The sequence below is a fragment of the Lepidochelys olivacea genome (genome assembly GCF_965140295.1).
Source record: "Lepidochelys olivacea isolate rLepOli2 genome assembly, chromosome: 11".
Classification (NCBI taxonomy): domain Eukaryota; kingdom Metazoa; phylum Chordata; order Testudines; family Cheloniidae; genus Lepidochelys; species Lepidochelys olivacea.
In genome coordinates this window covers 13,149,353-13,177,065 of record NC_140421.1, presented here as the reverse complement: position 1 = coordinate 13,177,065, position 27,713 = coordinate 13,149,353, and the positions used below count along the sequence as shown (strand labels likewise).

The window sequence follows — 27,713 nt, the reverse complement described above, 5'->3', positions numbered from 1 at the left end:
GTAGGAAGGGTGCGGCGTGGGTTGGGGTGTGGGGTGCAGGAGCAGTTCGGGGTGTGGGCTCCGGCCTGGCACCACTTACCTGCTTCCCCGTTCCCGGCCAATGGGAGCTGCCGGGGGGGCACAGGCAAGGGCAGCGCACGGAACCCTCTGTCCCCCACAGGAATGTGGTGCCGGCTGCTTCTGGGAGCGGCGCGGGGCCTGCGGCACCACAGAGGTGGCAATTCTGCTGGCAGATCCGGCCCACGGGCTGTAGTTTGCCAATCCTGGTTTATTCTGACCACAAGTGTCATGTACCTCTCTGGCTGCCAGTGGTTTAGCAATGGGCTTGCTGCTAATAAATGTCAGTGACTCTCTTTAAGTTAATAAGGTCTTGACTGTGCTTAAATATGTGAAGGTGTGGGCCTTCAGTTTAAAAAAATTCTGTATTGTTCTGGCAGTTTTGCCTGGTTTCTAATTTTTCATGTTTGGGAAAGATTTTTGAGAAAGGCATGACTTGGGCGCTCTGTTCCCACCAGTCTGTGGTTGATTAGCTATTTTATTTCTTTCAGTTTGTGTTCAAACTGTCTTGTAATACAGACATGTTCTGATCAACTTGCTGAATGCTCTAATGATCCTTGCTGATAATGTTAGATACTGATAGCAGCCTTTGATACAGGTGATAGCATGGTGTTGTTGGTGGCCAGGCAGCTAATCCTGATTGCGATGAGCTGAATTGTTCTTCAGTCATTGAGTTCCATAACTGGAAGAGAGATTTCAAAATTTGGTGATAGACATTTTCTCATCATTGCTCAACACTCTTCTTTATGGACTGTCAAAAGGTTCTCCGCCCCCTGTTGTTAATTATGCATAAAAAGTCAGAAGGGGTTATCATAATGGAATATTGCCTGAGATACCCATAGTGCTGATACTCATTTCAGTGTCACCTTTACTGTTCTCTCCTCTTGAGGTTCTTATACAGCTCTGATCATCACAGTGTCTTAGCACCTTCCAGAAGTGCATTAAACATCATCATTAGTAACTGTCACTTGTGTTTCTCTCTCCAGGGGAGTGTTGTACAGGAATTATTTAATTTCAATATATGTACACTGTACTCTGTGTTTACATTGATACAAGCAAAGTCAAATAACATTTTTTTCTTGTGCTTTCAGTGGTAATAGTGAGGTTTATGGTCGCTCTCAGTTACTATGGGAGTTTATTCCACAGTCTTGGATGGGCCCCTGAGATAGCTCTTTCTCCTGTCCATGCAAGCTGTACCTCTGCTGTAGACAATTGCAATTCTGTTGTGCCTGAGGAGTGGAGCTGTCAGCTGTGGTCCTCACTCCAGAGATTTAGAGGAGCTCTTCTAGGTATCCTGGGCCCAGGCTGTTGATGGCCTTGAGGATCAGGATTGAGACCATGAATTTTGTATTCTGAGGAAACCAGTGTAAAGATTAGAGGCCAGGGTCCTCATCTGGTCTCAATCTTACCCCCACTTGCTGTTTCTGTCCTCACCTCCCAATCCCAGTGTCCTTGCTCAAACAGTCCCGGTACAGACAGAAGTCTGTTGAGCATGTGCCAACTGAAATTTTTCAGAGGATGATAATTTGGCTAAATTTGGGTAGATTTTCATGGAGTATAAAAACATGCAGGACTAGAACTTGGGACCATGAGGTTCTGGGTTGCTGGCACTTCCTCATTGCAATGGGAAGCTTGGGCTGGATTTCTGCTGGAGGACACTGTAAAGCTAGACACTGCAGGAAGTACCACCCAACAGGGCCTGTGTGGCGGCCCCCCTCAGTCCATTGATTGCTGGTATATAAACTAGGAAGCCATCATGGGGAGCAGCCTGAGTAATAATGCAGACCGCCTCCTTGCTTCTGCTCCAGACCTTGCCTTGCTGTGTACCCTAGTCTCCAACTTCTGACGCTGGTTCATCTTCAACTCTGCTTTTTTCCTGCCGTCCATAACCTGGTGCCTGACCCTGACTTCCTAGTATCTTGACCTGGCCCGACCCCAACCTGTCTGCAACTTGGTAACTGATCAATGCACACAGGCCACCTGCGGATGTGCCCTGACACGGGGGTGGAAAAGGCACATCCCTGATACAAAAGCCATCCCCTGCCAAATTTCAAGTTCCTTCTCCAAAGGATGGGGGCATTGGAGCTTTTCAAAGAAAAGGTCACTAAATTTTTTTAATATGGGCAAAAGAATATGGGCAAATACAATGAAGTATTTTTTCTCTGGCCTTGCTCTCAGAAACTGCTGAACTGTTTTGGCTGAAATATTCAAAGCAAACACACAAACAAAACAAAAAGAAAACAAACAAACAAAAAATTCAGCCCATGGGAGACATCTGGTATGGAAAATTTCAACCCAAACAGCTGAAGTTTGGCAAAGATATAAGCAACTGAAAACAGAGAAGTGTCAGGCAACCTTAAATATAGGCAGTGCTACTATCCCACCTATAGTAAAGCTAAAACTAGAGCTAAGATTTATTAATGTTTCACAATGTAAGGACACCGATACCATATGTAATCTATTCATTTCAACCGTACAGTAGTAGAAATTCTAATGGGTTTTTGAAATATTGCTTTTATTAATGTTGTAGAAAAGCTGGTAATATAGTGTCACAAGATTCATGGACCTTTCCATTCCAGAAAGTAAACAAATGTTGCATATTTTATCATCCATGGTTTTTTGAATGGCGAAAGTGTGGTTGCCTCACTGATTTGTGGTTTTTAACTTGCTTTGTTGCTGGAGTAATATGGAAAGCTTTTTGAGACTTCTGTTCAGTATTGAATATGTTCTAGATACCTTACAGTATGATTATGATAAATGGTCAACTAATATTGAGTTTAGAAAAAGCAGGAAGTTCTAGACTATGGCCCCAAACCTCTAAAGGTTTTCACACATGCACTATAAATAGTTCCGCTGTGAGGAGTCCCGTTGATTTTAATGGGGGTATTCACAGTGCACAAAATTAAGCATATAGGTACATCTTTGCAGGATCAGGGCCTATATTGGCACAAGTTCAGCAACATAGTTATTCACAGGGGCATATGCTGGATGATCTGAGTCTTAAGAGGGTTTCAATCATATGGTACAGTTAGAATTCTCTAATTTTGGGATCTGTAAACTTTTTGTGTGTGTATTGATTTATGTTTGGTAACTTTCTTTGCAATTCAAAACTCAACAGCTATTAATTTATTACCTTGAGTGCTACTTTTCTTAATTTCTGAGGAGGGTTCTGCTGATAGTACTGTTTTATTAATACGAAGGATAAAAATAAAACATGTTAAGCATTTACAATTTTTAAAGCATAATTAGGTCATTTTGTCATCTCTCTTTTTGTTAGTATAAAGAATTGCAGGAATATTTCCGTATTTCCTCCTATAAACAAATTCTAATGGTTAAATTTGAGAATTTAAATACAAACCCTCTGCTGTTGTAAATTTTGGCATAAGTAAGGTTCCTACACCAGTCTTACCTTTCCTAGTCACAAGTGTACATACAGTTAGAGTTTGGACTGAGTGGTTCTGGCAAAATAAGAGCACAGACACAAGAATAAGACATGGAATGGCCCATGGAACTAGACTGGAGGCTTTTGTTTGTTTGTTTTTCCTTTGTGAATTTTATTGATTGATTGATTCATTTAAATCCTCCACTTGTCTTTTGTTGTGAGAGTGTGTCTGCTGCTGGTACTTTTTTTTTAATGAGGCTTCAGCAAAAGTTGCTTGTTAGGGAGGTTTTTGCCAGTTTTTATCAGTTATACCAGTGTAATTATACTGGTATAGTTATACTACTATAACTTATTCCAAAATAAAGGTAACCTTTTTTTGGTTTACCTTAACCCTCTTCAAATTAATGTAAGCCAGGGGTTCTCAAAGATCATTGCATCATTATCTTGATTTTGATTTTGGAAAATCCTGAAGAGAGATTTATTAGCATGGCATCTAGTTGATAAAGATTTGATAGAATTTCCATTATACACACTATTTTTACATTTATTCTTGGCTGAAATTTGGAATGCACAGTGAGAGAGAGTTAGTGCCTGAATCTGTTCATAATACATTATTTAATTAAGTTTCACAGTAGAATTGGCTGATAAATGGTAAATAGTTTCCCCCCAGAAAGTTATTTTAAAAATATACAGATGTTGCATTTTGGAGTGGGATCCTTCCCCCCTTTTTCTCTTCTTTTTTTCTTTTTGCCATTTTGCCTCTGTAAAAGGATGGAGAAGGTGGGGTGGGGGGAGGAAACGAAAATTATGAAAACTCAAAACTTTTTGATGTTCTGTTTGAAACTCAGAAAATTTAGAAATAAATGTTAAAAATATATAAACATTTTCTTCAAAAAAGGGGCCATTTTTAATTTAATTTATTTTTTTGGCAAAAAATTTCAACCACATCTATTCTACAGTAGGTAGGTAGATAGATTAGATTAAAAAGCAGTGTGAAGTTAAAGAATGCATGTTTGATATGTGAAAGCAGATAGTCATTTTCCTTCCTCTTTTATTTACGTTGTCAGTTTTTTGAGATACTTCCTCTCTCTTCTCTTTTGCACAAATTGTCTGTTCATTCATTACAATCTCCCAAATTCTCCTAAGCCTGTATTGCACATATTAATTTACATCTAAGTTTCTGAAATGCACCCAATTAGTTTCTCAAGGTGCATGTTAATTATTTAATAAAATCAACTTTATTTGTACAAGAATGAAAGAAAAAACACATATATACACCCATCCGCAACCAGTCAAAGAGCTTGGTCTTGCATTCTACCCTGATGTTAAACAAGCTGATTCTTTCCTCTGGGTGTCTGTTCTACTCCACTGAGTAGTCACTATCATCCTAATTATCGAGTTAGGTTAGTTCTCATACAGTCATTTGGACAGCGTACAGGCCACAGAATACATCATGCAACTCCATGATTTGCTGTCCACTGAGTCAAATCTGGTGCATTATAGGATAGAATGGCTGTGGGGGACAGGGATCTGTTGACACTGTCCAGCCATTGTGTTTTAGGTCTTCTGGGGGTCTTTTCCATCCTGGTTTCATTGGGTCAAAGTAGAAAATGATTCTTGCAGGGAAGCTGGTAGGCATTTGAAGCAGATGACCATACCAATTTAGAGAGTGTTGGGAGACGGTATGACAAAGCACTACCTGTTTAGTTAGAAAATTGATTTCTTCATTAGACTTTAATTCATGCCATTTGATATTTTTTGATCATTTGGACATGCTTCATCTGAATGGTGTCCAACTTTTTTTTAATTTGAAGAGAGAAGCACCACGTTTCAGTCCCATAGGTCAGAATACTGACCACAGAAGCTTTTTTATCCTCAGCTTTGTCTCTGTACTTATCAGGGTGTTTGGTTCATGAAAGACATTCTTAATAAAATGCCCCATTACTGATGAGCTTTTGAAGTGCAGGCTTCAGGTTCTTTCTTGACACTGCTTGTATTATCAACAACATAGACAATGTTGGTGAAATCACTGACAGTCCCAGATGGGTGGTCGTCCATATGCTAAAGGCCACAGCATATTCAAAATTGGAAGAATTTTGGCTTTACCCCAATTAATTTTCACGCTGATTTCGGCTGCTGAGTTTTCCAGAGATTTAAGAGCCACAACCAGCTTGTCTGTTGATTTGACAACCAGTGCTATGTTGTTGGCAAAATTGATGATGGTAAGGTTCTTATCATCAAGGCATATGCCTAACCTGCATTTACTTATTGTCTGGTCAAGCATGTAATCTATGATGGCACTGAAGAATTTAGGGGTAGTAACGTGTCCTTGATGAACACCCAACCTAATTTTGGAAGAAGACAGTTCTTTTCCGATTTACAAGAATGAAGCTTGAGGAGTCATCATGTAGAAGACTAAACATTCTACAGAGCTTATTAGGGATGCCTGCAAATTTCAAGATCAGCCAAAGCAGTTACCCTGTCAAAAGAATCAAACGCCTTGATATCCACAAATGTAATGTGAATGGGGCACTTGAATTCTTGTGCCTTCTGAATAAGCTGTGAAGATTTGCTCCTTTCGTTGTTGAACAGCCGGGAATGAAACCAGCTTGTTATGGTCTTGTCTTATTGCTTAAGATATCAGCGGCTTGGGCCAACAAGAGAGAAGCAAAAACTTTCCCCGGGGTGGACAGAAGAGTAATGCAACAATAATTACAACAGTCTTGATTGCTGCCTTTATGTTTCCAAAATGGTAGAATATCACTTTTTTGCCAGTCGTATAGGACTGACTCTGCTCTCCGGATGATATTGAGCCGTATCTGCAACCATAAAATAATAGCTGGTCCAGAACTTTTTAACAGTTCTGCAGGATTTTCACTGAATCCTTCAGATTCCTTCCACCTTATTTCTCTTAAGCTTCTTTACAACTCTGTATATTTTGTTTTAGTGAACTTGTTAGGGTCATTTTGTGCAGAATGGGTCGACGTGGCAGTGGCTATCAGGTTACATTATCAAGACACATTTCTTTTCTACCCACTGTCAAAATTTGGTGGTATTTGTCCTTTTGTTCTAAATAGGCAAAGGCAACAACATTTTGCTTTCAAGACATTTTCAGTTAAGTACCTTTTACATTCTGAGTGGGGTGGGCTTGAGAGCCCAAGATGCTGCCTGAGCCACAATGTCCACACTGCTAATTTTAGCAAGTCCATTTACTCAAGTGGAAGGCTTGTTCATAGCTGTAATGTAGATATATCCTTAGATCTCCTTAATGCACCAGGAATCTTTGGAAAAACTTACGAGAGGCACACTGAAGCTAACTGTTCTGAAGTGCTGTAGTAGGGTTTGTCTGAGCAGCAGTTTTTGAAACAAAGCAACATGGTTCAGTGGCTCTAGAAGGGGTTCTCACAACAAAATTTTTGGTGGCCTTAGAGTGTGGTCACCAACTCTGGCTGGTGGCCGCTATGACAATTTTTCTGTAAAACGTAATTAACTTTAGGAAAAACAAATAAATATGCACATATACCTGTCCAAATCGTAATTTATTTATGTAGGGTTTTTTTTGCAGACTCAATAATAATAACAACATGCAGTTGTCTCTGTTCTTTACAGGACCTAACCAGAACAGAAACACAAATAAGGTGCTATGTATGTTCTTGTCTTTTTTGTTGTTGTTTCTTTTGCTTTTTTGTTTTATAATTTTTGTTTTTTAAATAGAATTGCTAGTTAGTAAGTCTGCTTCTGTGAAAAGTGATATTTGAATGTTAGTTAATCTTACTTTTCACTGCCATTTGTTAATATCACTTTTCTCCGCAGCAGACTTGTTGGCTAGCTGGGAGGCAGTGAAAAGTGGTATTAACAAACATATAAATATCAGTTTTCACAGCAGACTTACTTACTCAGCCCTGGCAAGCCGGGGGACAAATTAAGCCTTGGATGGGGAGGTGGGTAGGGAGGCATTGGAGGCCAGTGGTGATGGGGTGGATGGGTCAGGGACCGGGGAAGGCAGCAGAGACCAGAGGCGATGGGGGTGGTGGTGACCCTGAAGCACAGTGGCACCCCGGGCTGAAGCTGGAAGCCTGAGCCCCACCATCCGCGGGAAGGTAAGAAAGTCACACCGGCTGTCTGCTCCTCCGGCGATGTGGCTCCAGAGGGGCACAGGGCCCCAACCCCTACTTGCTGACCCAGGGTAGGGGCCAATGCTTTACTCCCCTCCCCCTCCAAATCATTGCCCAGACAGCTGTGGCTGCAAGAAAAGCCTCTGGTGGCCGCATGTGAGAAATGCTGTGTTCTGCAAGCAATTGCTGAGCATTGTATCAGAAGAGAAAGAAGCTCTAGGATAGAGCAACTGTTCCGAGGTTTTTTCTCCAGTCCTTCCTTCCTTTTTCTTTCTTTCTTGGTATACATATCTGTGCAGTCTGTCCTGTAGAGCCCCACATTCAAGTGCCTTGCTTGAGACATTGAGTTTGGGGAATCTCTAACAAGCACAATGAACACCCTAACTCTGCATTTCTTTTAGCTTTGGAGCATTTAAGTTACACCTTTTATGTTACCTTTTTTTAATTGGATCTCTGCCTTTATTGAGAGATTTTTAACTATATTTTCAAAGATGGTGCTAAAAATCTTATTAAATAAAAGTTTTGAATCCCAGGAAAAAGACTGCCATGTGAATCACAATGTTTTATGGCATGAGGTATATACTAATTTACACTAGTATGTGGTGTGTATTATCATGGCTTCTGTCAAGGATAATCTTATTTTGGGGATATCTTCTTTCACAGATGTAGCTTGTTCTAACTTACTGGTTGACCTACTACAGGTCTTGGTTTCAATTAAAATAATATGATTTTGCTTACTTAAGCAACCTCTGCCCTCCTCCCCACCCTCCCAAAAGCATCTTGTGGTCAACTGTGCTTGATTTGCCAAGGCAGTTCCAATCAGGACACTTCTCATTTGGACTAATAGCCTATTTTTATATGTTTTTCTTTACTTTCATATTATTTGGTACTGTTTTTAGATTTTATGTAGACTAGATTGTGTTTCATCAGTTGTAGTGTTATGCTGCAGATTGAGTCCTCATTATTTTTGTATGAATGGCCAGCTATCTAAAAACCTGCTCTTATAATGCACCTGAGGTGACTCAAGATCAGAGCTTGAAAAATGTACCTGATGCCTGCTATCCCAAGGACTAAGCCTACTCGTCGGTGTGAAAAGCAGCCATGTAGTCATATCCCTCACAATTTAAAGGAGTAAAACATCTGACAATATGTTACAAATAAATGCAATATACTATCAGTGTGTGTCCTCTGCTAGGCAGCTGCTGCACATTACCAATTGTTCCTCTCGCATTCTGCTGCTATGTATCAACCAGTCTGCCCCAATTCATTGGTGACAGCAGCAGCAGACTCTTTTGCTGTCTTTCTGAGACCCTTTTCTCATTATTCTCCGTACCTTTCTGCCAGGAAATAGCTTTAAATCCAGGAATTCCTCAATTTGTGCCTGATTTCAGAGCAGTTTGGCAATATTCTGCATCTGGAGCAGTCCCTAGCACTGCTTTCAGCTGTGCCTTGAACAGACAGACTGCAGCTGCTGTTTTTCACATTTGAATGCTTGCTTCTTAGCAGCTTGCACTTCCCCATCTCAGCACCTCTCCAGCTGGTTCCTATGAAGGCTGCCGTACAATAAGCTAATACTGCAGTGGGCCTCAACATGCATAGAATCATAGAAATGTAGGGCTGGAAGGGACCTCAAGAAATCATCTAGTCCATCCTCGTGCACTGAGCAGGATTAAATATACCTGGACCAACCCTGACAGGTGTTTGTTCAACCTGTTCTTAAAAACCTCCAAGGATGGGGAGTCTGCAGCTTTCACCAGTAACCTGTTTTAATACTTAATTATCCTCATAGTTAAATTTTTTCCTAATATCCAATCTAAATCTCCCTTGCTGCAAATTAAGATGATTACATGGCCTATTCTGGGTGGAAATGGAAAACAAATGATAACTGTCCGCTTTATAACAACATTTTACATATTTAAAGACTATTATGTCCTCCCTTGGCCTTTTCTTCTCTAGACTAAACATGCCCAGTGCTTTCAATCTTTCCTCATAGGTCATGTTTTCTAAACCTCTTATCATTTTCGTTGCTCTCGTTTGGACTCTCTCCAGTTTGTTCATAACTTTTTTGAAGTATGGTGCCCAAAACTGGAAACAGTACTCCAGCTGAGGACTCACCAGTGCCAAATAGAGCAGAACAATTACCTCCCATGTCTTACATGTAACATTCCTGTTACTACATCCCAGAATGGCATTTGCCTTGTTGCAAGTCCTCTCCAGGAAACCTTCAGCACCGTTGACGGAGAACTACTACTTCACCCTGCTGCCATGAAACCCCAGTTACCTCCAAAAAAAATTCCATGGATTACAGTTTCTCTCCCTGGGATCATTGGTGGCATTCCTGGTGCACTTCATCCCTTGAAAAGTGTGAAATCGTATTCTTTTCTTTGGTAATATGTGATTCAGACAACTGGAAATACTTTTTAACTTAGCTGAGATAACCTAACCCTGCTTTAAACATTGAAGAGTCGGTGTCCGTTCATTTGAAGAGAAATGCCCTGAAGATGATGCATAAGAAAGACTTCAAAGTTGCTTATCTAAGTATCCCTGGAGAAACTAGTCCGTTCTGACTAGATCCCTCCCAAGCACATACTGTCTGATCAGAAAAAAACTAGAGTTTAGCAGGATAAAGTTTTCAAATTGTCCTTAGTGCCTCAGATTGGCTCTTTTCACACTTAGAGAGGTAGTCTGATACAAGTTCTGTTTGATGGCTTCAGACTGTTTGAAAGAGCCTCAGAAACTTAACAAGATAATGCTCCTTTAGTATTCTTCCAGAGTCAGTCAATCCAAATTTTGAACTTTGTTTCTACATACCATTTCAGAACAGATTCAACCAACTGTCCTTTAGCTCTGGGTACTCCACTGGTGCCAGATCACTTCTTCCCAAAGTTCCTGCTAGACTATCCACTATGTATATAAAAGGTTGTAACTGGTCTACTGTAAGATGGCAGGATGGCACTAGAAGCAGAAAGTTAAATGAGAAGCTCTCAAAATCCTATCTCTCTAGCAGTATATGAGATCTAGCAAAGCTGAACTGGCAAACAGATTGGCAAAGTTAGAAGGAATTCTCCCCAGGAGATTGGAAATTTAGGACACCTGGATTTACCTGACCCAGATGTGCTTCCTTCCACAAACAGATTTGTTTGCAAATTTTATCAAATAAGAAAGTTCTGAACTTTTATTTTGTTCCAGACTCTTGACAACAGCAAGATTGGACAGCTGCTTTCTTCTTCACATGGGCTGGCCTGCAGAGAGACTTTGCTACCTTCCCCAGCGAAGACAAAGGATTGTTGATCCTCATCACCCCAAACTGCCCCTACAGACTGTGGTTTCTGCATCTCTCAGGAACATCTGTCTCTTTGAATCATTGATATTCACACTTATGGAATCTTGTGTACCGAGTCCTTTTAACATGACAGTATTTAACATTTTTGTTGAAATCTAGGAGGACATCTATTCTGGGAAAATACAAAGGGTCTGGAAGCCCTTTTTGTATGGTATTGCTCACTGGAATATTAATTCCATGCAAATGTGTTGGAGTCTCTCTTCTCTAATTTCATCAGAGGCCTTGTTCTTCAGCTACCTCACAGGTTAGGTTGTAGATTTGGGGAGTGTCAGTCTTTACTTTTTCATCTCAAATGTATTCCTCCATTTTCATATTTCCACATTTTTAAAGGTTGTTGGTTCCTTTTTACTTTCTTATTCATTTATAAATATCTTTGACCTCTTGTATGCAGAGGCTTGGGTTTCAGTGTCTCCCAAAAAGGAAATGAAGCCACATCATTAAATCTTTTAATGATGTCAGTACCCTACATATTTAGGGTCAAGCTGAATGAATACATCAGTAGTCAATCCATTCTGACTTCCAGCAGTGGAAAGTTTACTGGGACAAGGTCCACTTTACCACGAATATCCAACTGGTTCAGTCTTTTGACTTGGCAGTTGAGCACTTGAACTTGAAAAGGGGGAGGATTATTAGACAATCCTGCAGGTCTCAAAAATCAGCCACCTCTCTGACATATTCAAGGAGTTAGAGATTCTTGCTCTTGTGTGATAGATCAGGCACAGATCCTCTCCTGTCTTGACTAGATTAATGCTGGAGAACGGTAATGTTGGCTGCCTTTTTAATTCTGTTTTAATTTGCTTGAGTGAATTGAATATTCACAAGAATCAGGACTACTAATAGTACTGTCTGGAATCAGGCATGATGCAGATCAGTAATGTGTAATCTTCACCACTCTGTTCTGCCAGTGGGCCACATTCCTAATATCAAATGCTCCTGGGCCCCACTTGGGGCGAGTCTGCCCTTCATGCCAGATTGTGTGATGAGTTTGTGAAATGAACAAATCTTCACTAGAAATTAGGATAAATCCAGAATCCTCCCTATTTTTCTCAGTCACTGCAAGTGTTTTTTGAGACATATTTTCTATTTTCAAACTGAAAACTGAAGTTTAAACATTACATGTTGATCTGTTTGATACAAGTTTGTGGGTGGAGTGTATGCTTTGGGAATAGCAGGATGTTAAATTGGCTGTAGGGCATCACAGTGTAATTCTTAGGAGATGATGGAGAGCCCTGTACTGCTGGGTAAGATGGTTTGGCTTCTTTGGCTATTTAATTGAACAGTTAGAACATTAGGGACAGAGCTGACCCAGAGCCTAATTAGCTAAAAAGCCTAACTGAGGTGGAGCTGAGCCTCCCGCACAGCATGCTGAACTACGGCCTATTTCCTACTCTGTTTTTGCACTATTCATGTGGGCAGTGTTAAGCCCATAACACCCTGATTCATGCTCTAGTGTCGGAGTGGGTGTGGAGGTGATCACCCCCCTATAAATATGTTTAACTATTCCTTTTCCTTCTCATGCAACAACAGCAGCAGCAAGAACCAAAAAATTCTCTTTCCACTCCCTTGTGACAATAAAGCTGTTCTGGCAGCCTGGAGCAGTGGTGACAGGAGAGACAGACAAAGAGAGGGGAGTGGAGAAGAGAGAACGCAGCGAAAGGAGGCATCTTCAGGAGAGGGATCAGGCACAAAAATGGGGAGAGGGGATGGGGAAGAGAGGCAGAAAAGAAAAAATGGAAGCAGTTTGCTTCCTTTAAAGGGTAGGGAATGTATTTAAGTTTCTTTTGGCTATCAATTCATATAACTACTGTATCACCCCGTTATATTGGTAGTCAAAAGACAACCACAACTCAACTATAACCTATTTGAAAGTGTGTGTGTGTGTGTGAGAGAGAGAGAGAGAGAGATCTCCTTTAGCTTGTTACAGCAAAGATGAAGTGTTGAAAGTCCTGGACAGTACTTACAAGAAAGGCATGTGTTGTTGACTCTATTTTGTAAAACATTTTTTTTTTAAATGTCAAGTAAATTTTTAAATAACTTCCCCATTTGTAGATATTCACTTGCTATCCTTCTCTTTGTAGGGTATTGCACTTAAGCATGAATATTGAAGACAAACTTGGAGGATTATTTCTTAAATGTGGTGGCATAGACCAAATGCAGTCAGCCAGGGCTATGGTAGGGATGGGTGCAGTATCTGACCAATCTTCAGTATCTGGGGAACGGCAAGAGACAGTGCTTCAAGACCGGACTATGGCACATCAAGAAATTCTTACAACAGATGAAGTGTTACAAGAAAATGAGCTTCGACAGCAGGAGATGATTTCACATGATGAACTCATGGTCCATGAGGAGACGGTAAAAAATGATGATGAGCTGGAGGCTCAAGATAGACTTCCTCAAGGGCTACAGTATGCAGTCAATGTTCCTGTAAGCATTTTTTTCATGAAATATTGCACACTCATTTAGGAAGCATGGTTTGGTAATGTTGTTGTGTTATGTTAGGAATACATTAATGAGTTATTTGTATTTTGATTATAAAAATATTTATTAATAATAGATGCTATTTATGAAAATGTCTTTAGCTGCTGACTGGGTGAAATTCATCTCCGTTAGAGGGCCGACACAAGGCCCTGTACATCATTTAAGCCAAGGTTCATGAGCTTAAGTGTGGTTTAAAAAGTGTATTACAGCCTTTTGTAGGTCATTTGCATTGAGGTGAGTTTCATCCAGCTATATTTCATTTTTATAATAAGCATCTATTTATAAAAAAAATAGATAATTATATTTTTGTTACTATATGAATTGACTGGTTAACATTAAACACTTAAAAAAATCACACAATAATAAATTTTAAAGAGCAAATATAAACCAGGATAAGTAATATTATTTAAAGGACCTGCATGATTTATTTGTTTTATGAAAAGCACATTTGGCCATGTGTGGAAATGTTTTTTCTTTTTGCCACCTGAAGCATTTATGTACATGTTTTTAAAGTATATCTCATATAGAAATTTAGCATTTGACAGCTATTGCTTGCATTCATGCTACAGGTCGAACATATGACACTTTGTAGATGCCCATATTATGTCTTCCTTAGTATTTAATAGAAAGTGTCTTCCATCCACTACAGGGAGAATAGAAATGGCTTCCATTTGAAAAATATGCATTAATACGGTTAAGTTTTATATTTAACGGTTTGGATGTTTACTGAAATGTCAGTGATTTAAAAAGACATGTTATAAGGGTGTAAAAAAAAAAAGAATAGTCTTTTTTCAACGAGTTTTGTTAAAACAATGTACATTGGGAGGGCTTTCCTTTCAACTGCAGATCAGAGATTGTTGGGCAGTTTAGAAAACATTTCAGGAATATTTAAGAATATGATTTTTAATAAAGTTGACAGATCAAGAAGTATTACTGGGAAAAAGTTCATTCGCTGTACTTTTGGGAGGTTCTTAAAAAGTTTTTTAGCTCAAATATATAGTAAATTCATCCATTTCTGTAAAATCCTGGCATTGACAATACGACAGGCAAAAGTAATATAGGTATGAAACAAATGGAAGAGTGATTTACATGCACATCTGAGAGATTTTGATGTACACTAGGAGTCACAAGGAGACACTACAGATCAGAAAGAAAAGCCTACATTTTTTGGATGAATGAAGAGGTAGAGCAAACTGTAAATCTGTATAGAATTCTTTCCTTTCCTTCCTTTTGAAGATACTGATTACTCCTTTTTTGTTAAATTTCTGAAAGAATGAAACCATGGGACAATTCCTTCAGAAAAAATCTTAGCCTTTATTTCAGCCGCTTGTCATCTGAAAATGAAAAATTGCTCTTTTGTAATGAGAACCTCACCTGAAACTGGCACTTCGTATCTTAACAGATCAGTGTAAAGCAGGAAATTACTTTTACTGATGCCTCTGAACAACAGAAGAGAGACAAAAAACAAATACGAGAGCCAGTAGATATGCAGAAAAAGAAGAAAAGAAAACAGCGTTCACCAGCAAAGGTAAGACTGATTTTGGAGAAACCAAGCTTGAAAAGAACCTATAGATTTGCTATGACTTTGAGTGATTTCTTTAGAATTCGAAGTAGTTATGTCTGAAGTTGTTTTATTTGTACAGTAAAGATGCAACTTTGGAGTGTTCCAGAGTCCAGAGAAGACTGTGATATAAGGCATTCATAGTGTATTTCTTTGAACTCCTTTTAGAAACATGAACCTTTGATATACTTCAACATCTGTCTCTCCAGACAGTTCCCTTTCCAAATATTTTTTTTAAATTATGAGTCAGTAGTTTTGTGGACAAGTTATAAATCATTGCACTATGTTCATCTAATAATAGTTGTACCTTTCTATGAGCCTGAGAATTATTGTGTGCCCTTATGCATTGAGAACAGTTTAAAAACAAATCTAAAATGACAGTTCTGAAAATTTTTTAAAAGTTTTCATCCATAAATTTAGTAAAATAACCTGCCGGTAGAGAGCATTCCTAAAATTTAAGTGTCTTTATGTATATTCTACTCCTGGGGGAAGTGTGCGCTGCTGCACACATACAGAAATATGTCCCTACACAGATTCTCTTCGCTTTTCCGCAGAAAAGTGGTTTCTGTGGGGAACCAAAGAGAAACTGCACCAGTGCTCACTCACCCCTCTCCCGCAGGGTCTATTCAGGCAGCCAGGGGAGAGGAAAGTCACTGCGGCACAGCGAGCGGGGGTCGTGTTTAGGGATGCCTTGGCTGCCCAGGGATGTTCGTCCTGGCTGGGCCTGGGAGGAAGGAGGAGGATGATGGAGACAGAGTTCTCCCTCCACTGCCCAGAGAAGCTGGCACTGGGTCAGATTAACTCTAGAAACTTCCCCTGGCTGTAGGAAGCTCTGCACTGTGGGCGGAGAGTTGGAGGGAGGGGCTAGGTGCAGGACGTGAGGCACAGCAGGGCGGATGTCCAGATGCATGGGGGTTGCGTGGACAGGAAGCAGTTCCCCATACAGTGACCCTCTTCCCCCACTTCCTGATCCCATCGCTCCTCAGCTACTGTACAGGGTGCTGCTCCCCCTATCTGCCCAACCCCTGTGCATCTGGACCTCCCCGCACCAAAATCCCCCCTGCCAAGCCTCATCCCACTGTCCCTGTGTATCAGGAGCCCCCTGCACCCAGAACCATCCCCACCAAACCCCCAGAACCCCCATCCTGATGAGCCTTACCCCCTGCATCGGGAGCTCCTCACAACTGGATCCCCACCCCACTGAGCCCCAACCAGCTGCACTCTGACCGCCATCCCACCAAGACCCACTCCTCCAGCACCCAGACCCCCCCGTTGAGCCCTAACTGCCTTCACCTGGACTCCCCTGCTGAGTCCTATTCCCCCTGCACCCAGAACCCCACAACAAGTCCCTGTGATCCAGATCCCTCCCAGACACCCCACCAAGATACCCACACCAAATTGTGCCAAACAGAACCCTGGTACTCTTGAGGGAATTCCGTGCCAAAAAATTAAAAATTTTAAAATTCTACAAAATTTTATTTGGAAAATAACACAATAACAACATAATCTCTCAATTTTGGTAATTTATTTCAAAATACTTGTCAGCAAATAATTGAAAATAGTGATTATATTGTGTTATTTTGACAAAATATGCAGATTTTGCAGAATTTTTAATTTTTTGGCATAGAATTTTTAATTTTTTGCACAGAATTCCCTTAAGAGTAGTATTCTTATTTGTGTTAGAAGTTCTCATGATAACTGTTGTTCTACATTATTTTGAGAATTTGTTTTCCAGATCTACTGTCAAGAGGAATATAGCAATTTTACCCATCTACCTGTGTCACCTGGGTAGCCTGCCCTTTAAATGAGGTGGCGCATAGGGGTCAGCCCACTCTGCCAGATGGCATGGCCTTTTAAGATTTTGAATGGTCCTATACATACATAATATAAGGCCTGTCCTATGAGATATTGATAGAGAAGAAGTGGTTCCAGGAGTAAGTAGTGCTTGCAAGAAAATTCCATCACTGTGTCTTTAAGGGCCGGGAGTCTTGGTGAGAGGGTGCGGCCAGGCTCTCCTGTCAGCCAGACAATTGGGGGTAAGCTGGGAGATGCAGACCCCCGTAAATGTTGTCTCCTCCCTCATAGCTGGGCAGACATCAGTAAGAGAAGCCTGGTCTGCTGAGGCTTCTGAGCATGGGGACTAATTAGGGGGGAAAGGGGCCAGCTGAGGGAGAATCTGACTGGGGTCCGACAGTTGTCTAACTTATAGCTTAGCTTCAGGGAGGCAAACTGGGGACTTCTACGTAAGGGGAGAGAGTGGGGGCTGAAAGGTAACCCAGAACGGACTGTGAACAGGGAGTACCTTTTGTTAATTTTGAGACTTTTGTTTGGACTTGTTACCTGAAGAGGGATTGAATTTAGAGTGATCCAACCAGAGGGCTGAGCCACATGAACCCTAGGAGACACAGAAAATTCTAGGGAGGAGAAACTGAGGCAGGGAGTGCCTGCAGTGCGGGGGTACTGTAGGACAGAATTGCCCTGAAACAGTCTGAGACCTTAGATTTTCCTATATCAAAGGGGCACGTTTTTGTTAAGACAAAACCAGGATCAGCTATCCAAATGGGGCCTGCAGCAAGGGTTTGCCCTCTTCTACTAAAACGCAAGCTAATTATTTATTTTATTTGGATTTATGCAACAATTAAAATAAAGCACACAGGTGCTATAGCAGTTAAGTAAAATCACAGTCCCATAAAGAAGACCACACAATAGCATAAAAATAAGCGTATTCAGGAAACAGCCCAGCCAGCAAATAAATTAAAGCAGCAAATCTCCCCTGCTCCCTCTACCCCTCCTGCCCCCCAGAAAAACCTCCTGAAACAAAACAAGCCTTTTCATTCTCCCAGGGTTACCTATCCCATAACCTCCCCCCCAAATCTTCTTATATAGATGGCTTTTGTGGCATGCCTGAAGGGCTGACAGATTATAAATATTTCAGATAGAGTTCGGGAGCAAGTTCCAAGCTCTTGGGTCCCTAAGAGCAGCACGCCTCTCTCTGTTATAATGAGGGGGATCCAGCTTGAATGCCTCACCCTTTCTCCTCAGAGACCACATCTGTGGGAGTATTGTTTGGTGCAGGAGGTGGGTGTCCCTCTTTCAGAAGACTTCATGGCATTCATGGGTATGCTTCCTTCCTCTCTCTCCCTGTCTGCTTGCTCCATTCTTTTGAGATGAAGAGGGATTAAAAAAGGTTGAGGGAAATCCTTGAGCAGGGTTTGTATCAATCTTTTATTGGCTCATAAAAATAGGAAGGGCAGGAAGAGCAGAAGGATGGGTATGGCATAATCCTAGCCTGTTGGTCTTGATTTGCTGCCAGTCCAACAGCTGGGTTTTTAAGTGTGGAGGTCACTTAATACATTGAAATATTTTCAGTACTGTTTTTCTTTTATTACTTGTCTACTTGAAAAACCTACAGTTTTTATTCATTTTTTACCCCCATTATTTTTTGGACTACATTTTGGCAAAACTGCATTGGCAAAACTGATTTTCTTCATTTAAGCAGAGCTACAATGCAGTAAATTTAAAAATATTCCAGAATGTAGAGGAAAAATGGAGGAATATGAAATCTTTTTTTCTGTTTTCAGCATAGTTATTTTAAAATATCAGTAATATACATAATACATGTGATGAAATTTCATTGTTTTATAAAATATACTTTTTTATCTGACAGTGTCCGTTTAAGTAGTAGCATATTGTTACAGAACATAATTTTATAAGCATTGGACTTCACAGATCTGTAAGGCACCTGCAAACATATTAATGTACTTATTGATAAACATGTGAGCAATCCCATTGGTTTCAAGTGTGTGTGCTCGATCAGAGCCTAAACTGTCTGTGAGGTTTGCTGTAGCAGAATGAGCAGGTAAAATTAGAACAATTTTCAAAGAAGGTCCTATAATAAGAGTTAATACTGAGTTTATCCACAATCACAGAGCAATGAAATGGCTCTTTTGCTTGTTCTGTTAAAATATCCTGGCTATATAGAGTGCCAGCATGGTTTCTTCTTCGGTTTTTATAGTTAGAGAGCTAATCACTATTTTTTTGAGATTATTCTGTTATAACACACTATTATAACACTGTTTTTCAGTCACCTGAAACTTTCTGAAAATTTCATTTGTTGGGCTGCCATTTTCCTGCTGGTCTCTTCCCAGTGGTGTTATTTTGGGGCAAGTTTGAGCAAAACTGTACTGAGCTGTATCAAATGTGGGAGAAGTGTGGAAATGAACTTTCCGTAGTATTTAAAAAATTCTTGCAACTTAAAAAAACAATCTACTATGGCATCAAAATTATTGAAAGTAGAAAGCTGAATTTGGCAGGGAGATCTTCTCAAGGGATACACTAAGTGAGGAAGGGCTCTGTAAGATGAACGAGTTAGGAGGCATCCAAGGTGGGTTTTTTTTTTTGTTTTTTATCATCTCCACATTACAGAATATTGGGAGAGGTTGTCTTGTGGCCACTTAGCGTACAAAAGTGATATAAAAGCCTACTGAGTACTGTACCAAGACATTATATCAAAGAATTAGAAAGTCAGGCTAAGGGAATATAATGGAAAATAACTAAACAATTAGAGTCACTGTGATACTTCTGTACTGACATTTTATATGTAACTGGACAGGGGTATAGTTTTATTAGTCCAGTCTTAATTTTAGCTATGATGTGCAGTAGCAGACAGGTTATGTGGTTACTCAGGGATAAGCTTTTATACATCTTGACAATCATACAATCTTGCTTTATTTCCACAAAGATCATACAACATTCCACTTATCCTTTAAAATATGATCATCCATGGTTCTGTGCCCAAAGATAGTTTGTTTACTTTACCTCCTTCCCAACAGGTGGAGAAAGTAAACACTGACATTTAAAGTGACTCCACTCTGAATAGGGAAGCTGTAAGCTGGTTTTCCATCAATTGCTTTTGTCTCCAGCATTTGTCTCCCCCTGGAAATATCTCTTGACAATTGACGATACACAAGTTTGGAACAGGCAATTGTTGCAAATGTAAAACCAAAATCCTATTGGTGTAGATTTATAGAAGTTAGCACTATTTTTACCTGAAATATTTGAATTTTCTGCATTACGAATTCATTTTATGTTTTGATTTGTAGTCAATAAAACATCTTTAGTGGGTAGTGTGAGAACAAATTTTACTTTTTTTAAAATAGATCCTTACAATAAATGAGGATGGATCACTTGGTCTGAAAACCCCCAAATCTCATGTTTGTGAGCATTGCAATGCTGCCTTTAGAACCAACTACCATTTACAGAGACATGTCTTCATTCATACAGGTACTGCTTAACTTCACTTGTCTTTTCTCCAATATAAAGATCTGTTTACTCACAGTAAAAATGTTTTCAGCCCTATGCGAATTTCAGTTCTAAGAGCATAGGTAACTTGGCATCTAAGCTTAGAGATTCCATGCACCAAAGTGTCAAAAGAATACCAGAAAAAATCAACATACGTTCATTAAACTGAGGCAATAACTGTTTACAAGGTTTCTTTTCTTTCTTTATCAGAAAGTAATGGGTTGACTTGTAGCCTAAGTGCCAATATTGAACCCTTTGTAATATGTGCTCTTGATGCTTATTTGCCTGATGAGGTATCTCTGGTTTGGAGAAATGAAAAGGTACTTATCATTATAGTAGCTTGCCGGAACCCAAAATGCAGACTTATGCCAGCATCATGATTGATCTTGTTCTTGAAGAAATTACAGCCATTTCGGCTCCAACTCCTCCATGATTGTGTTAATGTGACTCATGGGGAGAATTTTGAAGTCCATATATGAAGTGAGCTGTAGCTCACGAAAGCTTATGCTCAAATAAATTGATTAGTCTCTAAGGTGCCACAAGTACTCCTTTTCTTTTTGAAGTCCATATAGTTAGTAGGGATAAATTTTTTGGTATTAGACTATTTTGGAATCTGCTCAGATGCTGGTTTCTTATAGATAACTATTTTATTCCTCAAAGTAATCATCAGAAAAAACAGTTTGTAGTTATTAACTTATGGATGTGGAATTATATTGTTCAAGGTGAAAAACCATTTCAGTGCAGTCAATGCGACATGCGTTTCATACAGAAGTACCTGCTACAGAGACATGAGAAGATTCATACTGGTGAGTATAGTGCCTTGAGTATCTTTATTGGGGTGCTTAAAGAACTGTTTCCCAAATCAGGTCAGGTTTCCAATAATAAGTGTGCAGCTTAATATCCTGTTGGAGTTTGTTTTGATTTTAACATATATGGTACAAAACATTTAGAAGTGGTTTTAGTTCTGTGCTTTAGCATTGCTTCTCTTTTCTTTGGCTGCAAAGTGAGTGTCAACTGTAGTGAGCAAATGTGGGAATTAAGTATTCTTCTTAAAATAGTGCCATAGTGGCAAATCATAAAGTTTAACAACCCATGATTTTTTCAATCTTCTCTTTTGTCATATAAAACTGACTTTTTCACTGGGGTCTTCATAGCTTAGAAGATTTCTTATTTCCTATTGAAGTAAAGGAAAACTAACAGGACTGTAATGGCCAAAATGCCTAACCCTCAAGGTATTAGCATCAGCATTACTTTTCATTCTATTTTAAAAGTTTTAATGCAGAATTATTTTAATATATTTTATGTGTGTGTGTGTGTGTGTGTGTATATGTGTATATATATATATAGTCAAATAAGGCCAAAATTTTAAAACAAATGAGAGTTAGTTTATGCGTATTTGTTTATTTTTGTCTTATTGCAATGTTCAAAATCACATTCTCTAACAGGTTTGGCTTTATTGGGTTTTTGGCATTTTGGTGCATGGCCTTTCAATCCCTCTGTAAATATTTTGTGATATGGTCCTTTTGGACTGGATGCCAATTTCTCAGCCTCTTTTACAGAAAAGCAGAGCTGGTGAATGTGTACAGTGTTTCTTGGCTGTAGCATTTAAATGGATATGAATGCTACTAATGTGAAGGTGTGTGTATGAAAGTTGAGAAAGTTAAAAACTCTGCAAAATGAATTTTTGAGCAGTGTACAGGGAGTTACATGCACAAGTACCCTGTTGTTAATGGGATTTCTGTGTCTTATGATGCCATGAATCCAGACTTAGTAGGTTTCCTTTGGCCAGTCAGCCACAGAAGAGTCCCACGTTCTTTTTCTGCCAGTGGTTTTGCTCTGTTCCTAGTTTGTCCTCTGGCTCTGAATTGGTGAACTTCACTCTGGAGAAACTGCTGCCTTCACTCTGTGTAGATATTAATCTTGTCAAGAATGGATCACACCTTAAAAAAAAAAAAAAGAAAAAGAAAGCAGCAAAGGGTTTAAATGTTGTCATTTTTTGCAGAATCATTTTTTCTGCAGATTTTCCCTGTACATGGCTTTGAAAATGAGACTGGACAATGTATCCAATTAGCAGCTAGGCACAAGCATTATGTAAATGTCATTAGTACAGTATTTTTGAAATTCAACATTTCCAGCCCTAGAGAGAAAGCTGTTATGTTGCTTTTAGAGTTGGTTTGTTTGTTTATGCCAACTCTTGCATAGGTGTGTTAGTCTTTTGTGTATAAGAGTAAAAAACTGCAGTCTTAACAAATTAACCTTACTGTTTCCTGAACTTTTGGAAAAATATTTTCCCCCTCTCCTCAGCCTCCTACTGACTTAGCATAGTTTGGTAATTTTCTCTTGGAACTGGAATAGAGGATTTGGTTTAAACCATTAGAACCCTGGTGTTTTCCAGATGACAGTTAAATGAATGTTTAGGACAATCTCCACTGAGGTAATTCTCTGCTTTACTGAGCATGCAGTCAGTAGGGGCTGCCTTAAAATCTTAATAAGTCCCAGTGAGCTGTGATCATTATGTTTATATGGCTTATTTGAAAAAAAGGAAATAACTTTTTTGGTTGTCTTAAAATGTTTTTAAATCTCATTTAGTAAATAAACAGAAACTGTAGTGATAGAACCTATGGGCCTGTGTTATATCGGAGGTCAGACTAGATGATCACAGTGGTCCTTTCTGGCTTTATAATCTGTGGATTTTGGTGTCCTGCCTCAGTTATAGTTTGGCTCCTTACTGTCTACACACCTAAAAATCCTTCTTTATTTTAATTTAGGTATGGTATTCTTCACCACTGGTCCTAAATTGTTGTCTAGTGTTGCAGTATGCTGTTCAACAGTTGCATGCTGGGATCTTCCAAATAATTTACATTTTAAGATAGCCTTCTGTGGCTAGAAGGTGAATACTGTCTCCATGATTTTACTCTGGGAGAAAAAAGTCTTTTCCTTGGTCTTCAACTTCAGTATTGCCATAGATTCTTTTTGTCTGAAGAGGGTGAGAATCCATGGGAAGTGTTTCTGCCTAACTCTCCCTTTCTCTTTTGTAAACAGTTTTCTGCACCAGCTTCCTACCTCTGCATTCTTGCCTCACATCCTAGTTCTTTAATCCAGCTCACTTTACATTTTGAGTACAAAAAATTTAAAAAATAGATAAAGCAGTCTTAGGACTAACAAGACATCTGCCAAACATAATTGCTCAATCACTGTTTTTATGTTGCTTGCCTTTTCTACTCTTTTGTCTAAATTTTGTGTTTAGATGGTAAGTTCTTCCTAGGCGTTTGCTTGCATAACTGTTAAGCGTCCTGTTCACTACACTTTGTAGCTGCACTTTGTAAATACATTTTAGAATTAATATTAACAGACTTTCAGTACAGATGTGTCCAAAACATCTGAGGTGATTTTTCCTTTATATGACTTAGATCAGTAACCTGCATAATATATTGTACATTCCATTTAAGTTATTCCTTTCCTTCTATATGCAGTCTTTTCCCACTCATTAACCCTGTTAAGGAAAATGTATCCTCAACTCTTTCCCTAGTTTAAGAGAAGAAGATTGTGTCCTAATGATCTTATCAAGTCACATAATGTGTCCTGGTTCAAAAGTTGGATAGAATTTTACAAAAAAAGTCTACCTTCAGTTTTCAGCTCTGTAAAACGGTTTACAGGAGGCATCAGATCATCTTAAGAATAGAAGATGAATTTTCTGATACATTTTTAATACTTTTCTAACATACTCATCCTTACAGAGATTTAAACCAGAGTTAACTGTGGTATTAACTTCACAGACTCACCTTCACAAGGCATTTCTTAATTTTATCTGGAAGAACATTATGCCACTCTGCTGAATAATATCTTCCGAGATGTAGCAGCTCATTTGGGAACAGTTTCCTCAAATCAAGATTCCTCCTCTTTCCAGTCAAAATCTAGACAGAAATAATGTTTAGATTTGAAGGCATACTTAGTGTATACTCGCAAAGGCCCCAAATTCTCTCTTATGATCTGACCCATTCACACTTTTCAAATGGTGTAAAGGGGACAGATAACTGGGAGAGTAACCTACCAGCATATTTCCCCATCTCACCCCACCGAGGGCCTACCCAGTTAGAGTAAAGCAGTGTAAGGGCTCTACAACAGTCCATTTATGCAGCCCTGGAGGCATGCTTGGGGGTGAGAGGTGTGTGAACAGAGCACTATGCTCCAGCCTTTACGGGCTGGCAGAATGACTTCTATAGGGATGTTAAAGCTAAAATAAGTTTGAACTTTCTCTAGTGCTGTTCCCATTTGGGCTGGGGAGGCCCAAAATGTGGGAGGCAAAGCCACCTTTGCCCCAACCCCAGAGTTAGGTTTTAAAGGGGGATTTAAATGACAGTAAGGGGAGCATTTGGTAGACAAGAAGCAGGAAGTTTGTTCCAAAAGTTGGGACAATGTGATAGCACAAAATTGGGAATGGTAGGAAACAGGAAAAGGAAACGGCAAGGAAAGAGGATTGAAAGCAGGATAGGGAATGATGGGAGTGATATGGAGTATAAAACTAGAGCAGAAATATAGATGGAACAGAATTTTTAGGGCTTTGAAGGTAATGGTGAAGTTCTTGAACTTGATTCAAGAAGCAGGTAGAAGGTTAGGCAAAAATACAACACTACGGTAAAAGTGGTATAAACACCTAGATAAATAAGTGTGAAAGTACTGATCTGATTACAGTGAAAGTGGAGAGAGAACTTTAATAATGGCTAAACTGAGTAGACTGGAGTTGGAGAGGTACAAAGCTAGAAGGCCAGAGAGGAGAAATGTATGATATTCAATACAAGAGATGAACATATTATGAGCAAGTGGGTAGTGAAGTAAACCAGATTTTGGTGATCGTATTAAAAAGGAAGAAGTAACAAACTAGAGACTAGATGTGGAAGGAGGAAGAGAGAACTCAAAGACGATACTGAGGATGTGAGCCTGGGGAGAGGTAGACAGGGAAGGAGCAGCAAAGAGCGTTCAGGATGGAAGATAAGTTCAGTTTCTGAGAGAATAAATTTGAGATGGCAGCAGGCCATCCAAGAGGAGGTATCTGAGAAGCACTGGAGATGCAAGACTCAGTAGCTGGCGTTGGAAGCTATCTGCATAAAGGTGAGAGATGAAACTGTGGTAGCTGATGGGGTCACCAAGGGAGACCATATATAGATGATCTAAAAAGGTCTTTTCTTTTCTAGTTTCTATGAATCAGATTTCCAATACAGATTTACTGTAGGTCTGTCTAATTATATCACAGAATAATAATGATACTCAGATAATTAAAATGTAAGCTTCAATAGTAGGCTATTTACAGTAGATGGAGAATCTGTTCACTACATGGATATTGGAAGGAAGGTTACATAGAATGTATACAGTGTTTATTTTTTTAATTTTGCATCATCCGTTTGGAATTCTAAGTAATAATGAGGGAAAACTGCAGTACTATAAATGTTAGTGTCTTATATGAGGCTTTAGCCATGCTACCCTTATTTACATTAGTACTGGGATGTGGTTAAATTCCTCTATATTGAGTGGAAAATATACCTCTGAGTATCAAATTCATAACTTAGTAATAATGAGAACAGATAACACAGTATCACATAAGCTCAGATGGAAAGGATGGAACAATCTAAACCTTACTTCTAGAAACAGAGGGATGCCAGTATTGTCTGCAATAAAAAATATTGCGTTGTTTCCAGGACCAAAACCATGTTGGCAGATGCTGTCAGCAGAATCCCTGTTTTCTATCTCATTAAATCACAAGATTGCATAATAAATATTCAGAAAAAAGAACCATCAGTCACATCAACAACAATAAATAAGTTTGACATTGGAGAACAAAAAGATAACCAGATAATGCAGAGACTTAGATATGGTTATTGAGAAGTGGTAGGACTGGGATATATTATTTATGTCTAGATACTGTAATTCCTATTTCCTGAAGAGATTTACATCTATACAGAATCCACGCTGTATTATAATACCCTATTGGCCAAGATGATACTGGTTTAATTTATTTTTTTAATTTAATTTTGCCCCAGTCTCTCTCCGTTATGAAAGATGGAACTTTTTCCCCTGGACAAATACCAGGATCTCAGTAATTTTGTCTTCTTAAGAAACTAGTTTATATGGGAATATGTGTAATTAATTCATTCATTCATAAAGACTAATGTGCCTTAGCTTTGCAGATTGTTTTGCAGTTATTAAAAAGACAAGATTTCTGCCTTTATTCTACAGTCTTGAAGCTTTAATATTACATCTATAATGCAAGAGATGTCCTGCTCTTCAGGTGAATTCCATTGAATAACAGTGAGTTCCTGTAAAAGAGAGACACTCTGCAAGACAGGTAGATTGTTTTTAGGCTTCATCAGACAAAGGACAAAAGTTAAAACAAAGAGAGATCATCTGAGTTACTTTATAATGTGAATGGATGTTTATACATTTTGTTTATTTTTTAATTAAGAACAAATTAGGTGAGAGGTATAGGTAGCACAGGAGTGGAAATAGCATTCAGAATATGTTGTCTGAACAAATGAATAATATGACAAAGGGAAAGACTTCCATTTCCATTTGCCAGAATGAATTTAACTACAGAGATTTGCTGTTTTTAATTTAATTACCAAAAGAAAAGGTCAAGTGAACATGCCTTTTACTTATTATTGGAAATATTCTAGAAATCAAACCAAAATTCTTAAATTATTTAGGGCCATTATTTCAGCTTTTCATACAGATATGGAGGTAAAGAAGAGGGAGAACTATAGAAAATAACACCGATATTTTAAACTTTTTTAACCACTGACATCTTGAAAACTTGAATTTCTTTTTTGGAAAATAGTGTCAAATGGTGCAAGAAAAGAGAGAGAATTTAGGCCTTGTCATCAGTACAGTCTTCTCATTGTCCTAAATATGTATTTTTGGCAACAATTGACCTTGAAAATTTTTTTTTATCCTATGCAATCTTAAATAACACTTTGGATTTACAGTACATATCTGCACCTAGGGAACAGAGATGGCAATAGAAACTGGTTACTTAAAATTTCCCCTTTTTTAATTAGAATTTCTTGGTATATAATTCCCTTTTTTGCTTTCCTTCATGGTATTCTTGATATATTAGTGAATACAGGGAAAATTGAGACTTATATGAATGAACACAGATTGCTTTTTCAACAGGAGCATACTAAATCCTCTTCTCCATTACTTCCAGTAGAGGCTAGTAATATTTGCCAAGGTTATCATGTGGAATAACCCTTTGTTTTTCTGTTTTTATTTTGTTTAAACTATATTTTAATATAATGACTGTTTTTAGGTGAAAAACCATTTCGCTGTGATGAATGTGGTATGAGGTTCATACAGAAGTATCATATGGAAAGGCACAAGAGAACTCATAGTGGAGAGAAGCCTTACCAGTGTGAATATTGTTTGCAGGTAAGATGGTTAATTGAAATAATTCACATTATTTTAAAAACTGAAATAACAAACCTG

General features: G+C 38.9%; 1 protein-coding gene and 1 long non-coding RNA gene across 2 annotated transcripts in view; one reads left to right on the top strand and one right to left on the bottom strand.

Annotated features, from left to right (window-relative positions):
- ZNF148 (zinc finger protein 148) overlaps nt 1-27,713 on the top strand; it is a 41,251-nt gene that overhangs the window by 11,153 nt on the left and 2,385 nt on the right. The window contains exons 2-6 of the mRNA XM_084643053.1: nt 12,976-13,321; nt 14,778-14,903; nt 20,096-20,219; nt 20,960-21,043; nt 27,538-27,656. Coding sequence (XP_084499179.1) covers nt 12,992-13,321; nt 14,778-14,903; nt 20,096-20,219; nt 20,960-21,043; nt 27,538-27,656 — 783 coding nt within the window. The 5' untranslated portion in view covers nt 12,976-12,991. The remainder of the gene's footprint in view (nt 1-12,975; nt 13,322-14,777; nt 14,904-20,095; nt 20,220-20,959; nt 21,044-27,537; nt 27,657-27,713) is intronic.
- LOC311528257 overlaps nt 21,630-27,713 on the bottom strand; it is a 33,959-nt gene continuing 27,875 nt past the window's right edge. Inside the window, exons 2-3 of the long non-coding RNA XR_014713555.1 lie at nt 24,020-24,151; nt 21,630-22,177 (exon numbers count right to left, since the gene is read on the bottom strand). This is a non-coding gene — a long non-coding RNA (uncharacterized lncRNA). The remainder of the gene's footprint in view (nt 22,178-24,019; nt 24,152-27,713) is intronic.